The sequence below is a fragment of the Gastrolobium bilobum genome, unplaced genomic scaffold (genome assembly GCF_033153095.1).
Source record: "Gastrolobium bilobum isolate Gb01-03AN ecotype WA unplaced genomic scaffold, APGP_CSIRO_Gbil_v1 utg161237, whole genome shotgun sequence".
NCBI lineage: Eukaryota > Viridiplantae > Streptophyta > Magnoliopsida > Fabales > Fabaceae > Gastrolobium > Gastrolobium bilobum.
In genome coordinates, this window is record NW_026896583.1 from 9,035 (window position 1) to 18,300 (window position 9,266).

At 33.8% G+C, this 9,266-nt stretch overlaps 2 protein-coding genes across 2 annotated transcripts; one reads left to right on the top strand and one right to left on the bottom strand.

The window, feature by feature from the left end:
* The first annotated feature begins 1,489 nt into the window (after nt 1-1,489).
* Nucleotides 1,490-5,428, top strand: LOC133300753 (protein NRT1/ PTR FAMILY 3.1-like). Its single transcript, XM_061500339.1, has 4 exons — nt 1,490-1,610; nt 2,849-3,066; nt 3,687-4,246; nt 4,528-5,428. The coding sequence occupies exons 1-4, from the start codon at nt 1,490-1,492 to the stop codon at nt 5,426-5,428; spliced, it is 1,800 nt and encodes a 599-aa protein (XP_061356323.1).
* A 1,866-nt stretch (nt 5,429-7,294) lies between these two features.
* Nucleotides 7,295-8,998, bottom strand: LOC133300754 (uncharacterized). Its single transcript, XM_061500340.1, has 2 exons — nt 8,004-8,998; nt 7,295-7,850 (listed from the first exon to the last, which is right to left on the bottom strand). Exons 1-2 carry the CDS (start codon nt 8,996-8,998, stop codon nt 7,295-7,297), a joined length of 1,551 nt encoding a protein of 516 aa, XP_061356324.1.
* Between the last annotated feature and the right edge of the window lie 268 nt (nt 8,999-9,266).

The window sequence follows — 9,266 nt, forward strand, 5'->3', positions numbered from 1 at the left end:
CTTTATTTGTTTAAATTATATTAATTTTTTTAATTAATTTATATTAATATTTCATCTTTAATCATTACTCGAAAATAAAAAATATTTATAATTTTTGCTGGACAGAAAAATTTATTTCAAATTAATACTTAGATAAACTTAATTTTTTTATTAATATAGTAATTAATTACGATAATTTAAAATTATGACTTGATCCAACCAGCTGCATGTCAGCCTATGTCAAGTTGGGTTAAATTAATTAGGCCGAAAATACAATTTATTTTGTACTTTAATTTTTTTTGACACCGACTAACCTAAATTAGAATGAACAAAAGTTATTTAACTTTAATGTCATTAACTCAACTCATGCATGTATTTTATCAAATTATTTAAGTAGATCATGCATGATCGTCAGGTCCCGCGACTTGCTAAAGCTTCTTGAACAGGAGGACCATTCAGAAACAGGAATATTATATAGAAGGTATTTGATTTTTTTTATTAAAATATACTTTTAATGATAATTATAAAAAGTAACATTATTTTTATTCTATTCCTTTTTTTAATTTTGTGAATAAAATAGTAAAATAGTGGTACAATATATCACAAATCATTTTCCATGAAAATCATTTCGAATGCGGTTGTTTTTCAACCAACAAAAATGCTTATATATAAATAATTACCTTTTTAATATATTTAATCCGCTTACCTTTTTTCTCCGTGCTTATTTTTAATACACGTACGTAGTTTTTCTTTTTTCCTTTTACTAGTGATCATCTAAACATTTGGAAAAAATATTTTTCTTTTTTAATCCACATATTCAAAAACTTATCTTTTTATAAATTATAAATTAGAACCAGTCTATTACAATTTATAAGATTGATGTTCCAATCGAAATGTGTAGCAAAAGATCCTAAATTCGGGCTCTGCTGATTGGCTGAATCAAATTATACATCACTTTCGTTAGGTCGTACTGTTGTCATAATGGGCATCTTAATTGGATTTAACTAGATTGCGGGGATGGAATAAAACTAGTATGTATGTATACAAGCTATAATAAATTACAATAATAAAAATAGTATTTATTTATTTTAATTATTTAAAGAAGAAAGTAATTAACTTTTTAATTTTTTCTTGATATATTTATGCTTTTAATTTTAATTTTATAATTTCCGTATTTGATTTTTTTAATTTATCTCTAAGTGTCTAAATTAAAAACTCATAACTTTATTGAAAAGTGCATGATCTGGTTGAGCTGTCTCAAGGAGGTCAGGTAACGCATAACTTTTTTATTCTAATAAAAACAAAAGAGTGTTTATAGATAATAGTATTGAATATCAATATCTTAAAGTGGCATAACATTTTTCTTTGTTTTGTCATTTCCGAGAAAATTAGAGAAACATATACAATGATCTTTTATATTAGTATGGCCCACATTACAATGCCTACATATAGGATATAGTGCAAGAAGATGGATACATGCATTGACAACATCGGTCTTAATTAAGTAGATATGGAGGTAGAGAATAGCATTAGAGGCAATGGCGACAAGGTCGAGAAAGAAGAGGAACTTGTCGATAAGAAGAGGAAGCAATATCGACGAGGAGGAATCAGAACATTACCTTTCATCCTTTGTGAGCCATCACAACTCTTTCTCATTATTTTACTTTTGTTTAACTTGCTAGCTAGCTTTTATAACTTCTGCAGATTCATTTCCTACTGAATCTCCTCATTCTTGACATTGTGTTGTTCAATCTATTTGTTGGTTGGACATGAGAGAAAGAGATTTTGAGTCATATATATTATATGAAGAGTGAAAAAATTAAACAGAAGATTAAAAAGTAAATCAGTGATGATGAATCTTTCTAATTTTAAGGATAGATAAATAAAAAATAAAAAATTCTTAAGACAAGTTAAAATCCAATGTCTGTTAGCTGTGACTGAGATTCTCTAACTGCCTAGCTAATGAGTGAAGATATTTCACACACAAAAAATGTTACACCATTTTTAAGCTTTGCTTATTTGGGAAAAAAGATGGTGAGATTTTGTGTTAAAAGGTGTATTTTTTAAAAACAAAATTATAAAAAAATAAAGTAGTGTAAGGACGTTATAAGTTTTTTGTTACCGCCTTTTATTAATTAATTGAAAATATAACAATTATGTTGCAGAAATGGTATTGTTCATTCCTGTAACTATTTTTTGGCTATGTACTCCGTAAAGTACATAGTTAAAAAAATAATTTTAATATTATATGTACTTTCTGAAATACATAGTTAAAAAATGAGTTGCAAGATGTATGTAACAGGACATCCGATGAACCCTTAATTAATTAGTATTATTAGAGAAGAGAATGAGTACTAACTACTAAGTTTGACTTGAAAATCCAGCCATTTCTTATATATATATATATATATATATATATATATATATATATATATATATTCCATATCTTCAACCTGCATAGCTCTCCCTTTACAATTTATGCATAAGATCGCTAAGAGTGGCGCAAAGAATATGACAATATGTAATGACCACAATTTCTGTATTAAAAGAACTACAAAAACTGTCTGTGCAGCACTGTCCACTGTCCATTTGAATATTCTCTAGTTGCATATGCTAGGAATTAATGCATCATTTGATGTGTGTTTTTAAAATGACAATGTCATGTGCTGAATCTTAACTATTCATTGACATATCAACATCAAAATTTTATAGATGTAATTCATAAAGTGAAAATTATCATTTTAATTGCAGATTTAACCAATAACATAATAATGTTGAAAAGAAACATAGAGGATGCATTCCCCATGTTCTGTGATCTGTATGAGCGAAGTTAATTTGGACTTGTTGGGTGTTGTGCATATATATGCAGCAAATGAATTATGTGATAGATTTGCGAGCGCTGGTTTTCATGCAAACATGATAAGCTACCTTACTCTAGAGCAAAACATGCCATTGGTATCGGCCTCCAACACTATCACCAACTTTGCAGGAGTATCTAACTTCACTCCTTTACTTGGTGCTTTCATTGCTGACTCCTATGCTGGCCGATTTTGGACCATCACTGTTGCTACTTTCATCTATGAACTGGTTTTTTATCCTCTCCTCTATCTTCTCTCTCTCCAATCTAATTCACTCTCTATCATAGTCAACTTTGGATATTACTCTCAATTTTAAAAAATTTCTTAGTTAAGTTTAAGATGTTAGAATAAACATCTACTTAGGGATATATAGTAAATTTGTAAAAAATTTAATTTTTTACTTTTTGTCTAAAAAACTGAGGCTGGTCATACTTATATCACTTCTTAATACCATCTCTATTACCATTGGATTAATAGAAAAGTTGAGTGGAAGGTTGCAAATGTTGGATCTAAATTTGATATTATGATTATAGATAATAAGTATAACCGGATTCAAAATCTTTAAAATATAGGTTATGTAATTTTAGCATGAATTAATAAAAAGAATGACGTTAGAAATGTAACTAATACCACCACTTACTACCATTCATTTTTTTTTTAATCTTGTTAATTAAGATTAAACTCAATTTAGTTTCTAATTTAGATTTTAAAACTCTAGAAGTTCAGACATATCTGATCTCTATGATCTCAATCTGAAACAGTTTTGAATCCAAATGAAAAGATTTGGGTGTGAGCCTTTTCCATTTTAATACTAAACCTAAATCTGCTATACTCTTCTGCTTGATACAGGGATTGGTTATTATAACTGTATCAGCTACTCAGCCCCATATGCACCCCCCACCATGCCCAACTCAAGTGAATTGTCAAGAAGCCACATCCTCACAGCTATGGATACTATACCTCTCTCTCCTCCTCATATCTCTTGGCACAGGTGGAATTAGACCTTGTGTTGTGCCCTTTACAGCTGACCAAATTGATATGACAAAAAAAAGTGTGGAATCTAGGAAGTGGAACCTCTTCAATTGGTACTATTTCTGCATGGGCTTGGCTTCTCTAAGTGCTTTAACCATTGTGGTTTACATTCAAGATCATATTGGTTGGGGCTGGGGCCTTGGGATTCCAACCATTGCCATGCTTATATCTCTCTTCTGCTTTGTGTTGGGCTCACCACTCTATACGACTGTGAAACCTGAAGGGAGCCCTTTAGTTCGTTTGGCCCAAGTAATTGTGGCATCTGTAAAGAAGAGGAAGGAAACCTTGCCAGAGGATCCCAAGCTTTTGTACCAAAATAGGGAGCTTGATGATGCTATTTCTTTGGAAGGAAGGCTTTTACACTCAGATCAATTTAGGTAAGTCTAAGTACAAAAATATTCGGTTCTTAATGTCCACCAAAAATATAGTTTTTGGTATAATCATTTACTAACACAATTCTAGGCTACAAGTGTTGGCTAGGTAAAACTCTCTGAATTATATGCTTAATAAAGTCCATTATAATTAATAATTTCACATTGATTGCATGAACTGATAAATTAGCAAGAACTAAGTAGATTTTACAAACCTTATTATATATGCAAGTATGTTGATAATTTCGTGGCTTAATTTGCATTTGCGCATGAGTTTATATGTGCAGATGGTTGGACAAGGCTGCAATAGTAACAGAGGAGGAGGCCAGAGATCCAAATGCACCACCAAAGTTATGGAAATTAAGCACTGTCCATAGAGTTGAAGAGTTAAAATCTCTCATTAGAATGCTTCCTATTTGGGCAACAGGAATTTTGCTCATGGCTTCGGTATCACACCAGCAGAGTTTTGTCATTCAACAAGCTCGCACAATGGATCGTAACCTCTCACACTCATTCCAAATTCCACCAGCTAGCATGTCTATTTTCAGTGTGGTAACTATGTTGGTAGGCATTATTCTATACGAACGCCTTTTTGTTCCCTTTGCTCGTAGGTTCAGTGGGAACCCTTCTGGAATCACATGCCTACAAAGAATGGGAGTAGGCTTTGTGATTAACATTATAGCCACATTAGTTTCAGCACTGGTTGAAATCAAAAGGAAAGCAGTTGCTTCCAAGTACCACTTATTGGATGATCCAAAAGCCATTATTCCTATTAGTGTGTTCTGGTTGGTACCACAGTATTGTCTGCATGGAGTGGCTGAAATTTTTGGGATTGTTGGGCATTTGGAATTTCTGTTTGATCAGTCACCTGAAACTATGAGAAGCAGTGCTACAGCTCTCTATTGCATAACTACAGCTATTGGGAACTTTGTTGGTACTTTAATTGTGTCACTAGTTCACAAGTATACTGGCAAGGAAAGGAATTGGCTACCTGATAGGAACCTCAATAGGGGTAGATTGGAGTACTATTACTTTCTTGTTAGCGGGATTCAAGTTATAAATCTCATTTATTATGTAATATGTGCTTGCTTTTACACTTATAAGCCCTTGGAAGATATTAGTGAGATAAACAAGCAAGATGACCAGGAACATGCCAATGAAAAAATAGCATCTGATGTTGTTGATTGAATGAAGAAGAGAGAATTTACAGAAGATGAATGGATTTAAATTTCTATTTTCTCCAATTATCTGAGTTGCCTCCATGCGTCGTTAGCTTATATATTCTGCATATATATAGGGTTAAAAAGTTTCTTCAAACTCGAGTTTAAACTGAAGTGATGGCATGTGATGATGTGATTGTGGTATACCTTTTTTCTAATATTGTCTATGTGAGGATATATATTTGACATAGGCTCTTCCCAATTCCCATGCATATATATAATATATCGTAATTCTAGAAATAATTTTATAAGATCCTAATAATGGTGATTATCATTGCTATTTTTTGTGCACTATCTTATTTAATAAGTGTAGTAGAGACCTCATTTTTTTATTTAAAAAAGACGAGGGCAAATCTCATTCTAGAAGGTTTTTCAATTTCGCTAGGTGAGTGAAAATCAATTATATGCGGCCTTACTTTGTACACTTGAATTGTGGTCTTTTATGTAAGGTCCGACCGTTTCAAGAATCAATAACTATTCCTATATATTAATATAGTGTGCTTTTTTTCCACTCGCACACTTCTTAAGAAAACTTCTCAGGAGGTCACCCATCCCAGAATTGCTCCAAGTTAAATACGCTTAACTATGAAGTTCTTCCGTTACGGGCTACTAGATGCATCTTATCAGTATAGGTAGTACCAATTAATTCTTATAAGCTATTCCAAACTATGTTGTCCCATACCAGCACAGTCTCTGGAATCCCTCTCTTTCGGATGTTGATTCGATTCATTCATGTACTCTAGCTGCAAGCACTTTGGACGTTACACTTTATTTATTAAAAAAAGAAAACCTTACCACTGTTTCAATATATATATATATTTTATATAGAATTATGTTTATCTCATTTTACCTGAGATAAACAACTTTCCTACACACAAAAAAAGGTTGGGTCCGATCCCATCATTCTTTTTTCTCTCTTCTCTTACCTGTGGGTCCCTCTTATAATTTTATTTCTACAATATGAGGTAACTATTTTTCTACAACATAAGAAAAGTATTTCCGTTTTTAATTATATATGTATATGAGAGCTAAAATTGTTTATTGATGTGTTTTTCATGCAAAAGGGTAACTTAGGAGAGCAAGAAGAAATTATCATCCGAAAATATTTGTTCGGGCACATGAATTTATAGGAATTTTCGCACAAATAAATACATAATGGTGGGATCCATGTGACTGCTCCAACAAATATTTGTTCGGACATCTTATGGAAATATGTTATATTTTAATTAATTTTTAAGGTTGTTCAACAACTTGTAGATATGGATGGAATTTTCGCATTATCCCATAATCCTCAATGAAAATTTGAACCAATCTTAGAAGAATTAAAATTAAAAACCACATTTACCTTTATAAGTATTTTAAATATTTATATAATAAGTAATCATAATTTTAAAATTAATCCACCATCTTGTTTAAATATAAATTAGAAAACATATTGATGATAAACATTAAATTAATATTTTCATGTTAAGTTAGAAATGATGTTTATAATTAGGCGAAGGAAACAATCGGAAAGGAATGGATAAAGTGAGCCTAAATTGGGAACAGTAACTATTTTGTCACATTTTTATAAAAAATATTGTGATATATAAAATCATTAAGCTTTTGGGTGAGGCTACATTAATAATTTTGTATATCTCAACACGTCCCCTCACCAGAGAGCCCACTAGGTTTGAAGGGTGGACAATGCATATATAGGCCCACCTACCTGTGTGAAGAAAGAAATTTTACTAGAAAGAAAGTAGGGGACGGTGAGGATCGAATCCGATACACCGAGACTGTGATACCATGTAAAGAACCAATTCAATCCAAAAACTTAAAATTTATTCAATAGTCACGCGAATAGTAACTCTTGAGATTGTAACTCTTCTCTAAGCTCTTGATCATCAAGATCTTCTTCTTCAAGCTCTTCTTCACACACTTCAAGTCTGAAGCAATCATTCTGATCAGTTGAGTTTTTCATAGCATCAAAAACATTGATGGTGATTTTCTCATCGTTCATCCTCAGCTCGAGCTTCCCTTGCTCGACATCAATCATGGCCCGAGCTGTGGCTAAGAATGGTCTGCCTAATAGAAGGGGTATTTCACTTTCTTCCTCCATGTATAGCACAATAAAATCAGCAGGGAAAATGAACTTGTCAACTTTAACAAGAACATCTTCTATGATTCCATTAGGTCTCCTCAAAGAACGGTCAGCAAGCTGTAGAGAGACCATAGTGGGCTTCAACTCAGAAATTCCCAATGATTTGCAGATTGACAATGGCATCAGATTGATGCTTGCTTCAAGATCGCATAGTGCTCGGCCAACATTGGTGTTGCCTATCGCAATCGGGATATTGAAACTCCCAGGATCGCGAAGCTTTGGTGGAAACTTCTTCTGTATAATGGCACTGCACTCCTCAATAAGTGCTACTGTCTCACATTCCTGCAACTTATGCTTTCTAGACAATAAATCTTTCATAAATTTAGCATAATTAGGCATGTTAGCTAAAGCTTCAGCAAAAGGAATATTTACTTGCAACTTTTTAAACATATTTAAAAACCTGGCATATTGTTGCTTCTGTGCTTGTTGCTTGAGCTTCATAGGATAAGGAAGTTTCTCAAAACGAGAGAAATCCATTGGCTGCTTCAGAGCTTCAACAACTTTCTCTTTTTCCCCCCCTTTGTCCTGCCTTGCAAGTTCTTCTTTCTCAGTTGCAAGCGTGTCTACCTCCTTTTCTTGTTCTGGCTCGATCACTGGTTTATCAACCTTCGCTTTCTGAACGCCTTTTTGCTTGTCTTGAGGAGTGATCACACTTACACTCCTGGTTACAATAGATTTGCAGTCTTCCTTAGGATTCACAATAGTATCTCCAGGAAACTGCCCTTGAGTTCTTTCAGCCAACTGCCTAGACAACTGGCCTATCTGACTCTCCAAGTTCCGGATGGAAGCATCCTGGTTCTTGTGGTAAGCCCTTGTCTCATTAATGTGATCATTAGTTGTCTTGGACAGTTGTATCATTGCTTTCTCCAACTCAGATGGCTCTTTTTGTGGCAGAGGAGGAGGTTGCAGATAGTTGTTGGATTTATAATCCAAGCCACTCCCTTGGTTCCTCCTTTGAAAGTTATTCCCTTGACCGCCATTCTGATTCCTTGGGTAACCTTGAGTATTCTGGGGAGGCCGTGGATCATACCAAATTCCATTGACCTGGAATGGTTCAACTTTATTAAGTGTAGGGCACTCATTAGTGTTATGCGACTCCTTGCAATACTCACAGTTAAATATATCAACCTTGGATGTTGAGAGCTGCATCTTGTCCAGCTTGGCATTCAAATTAGCCAATTGCTGGGAAATCACTTTGTTCTCAGCTAGTGATGCATCATTATTCCCCAATTGTAAAATTCCTTTCTTGGGCTGAATAGATGGGAATGCTGCTGCCATAGACGCATTCTCATTCCTTGCCATTAAATCCAGCAGCTCTAAAGTCTCATCTGTTGTCTTCTTTCCTATGGTGCCACCAGCTGCACCATTGACAATCATTCTGCATTCTGGCGTCATCCCATTATAGAAGACTCTGACCTTCTTTGTATCTGGCAAGTCATATTGTGGACACTTTCTGATCAGCTCCTGGTATCGAGTTCAGGCTGCACATAAAGTCTCTCCTGGTTGTTGGGTAAAATTGGTGATTTCATTCACCAACTTATTGTACTTTTCCATGGAAAAGTGTTCAGCAAAAAATTTAGCCGCCAAATCCTCCCATGTTCTGATGCTATTGGGAGCTTGTCGATCCAACCATTTGAGAGCTCTCCCGGTCAATGCAAACGGG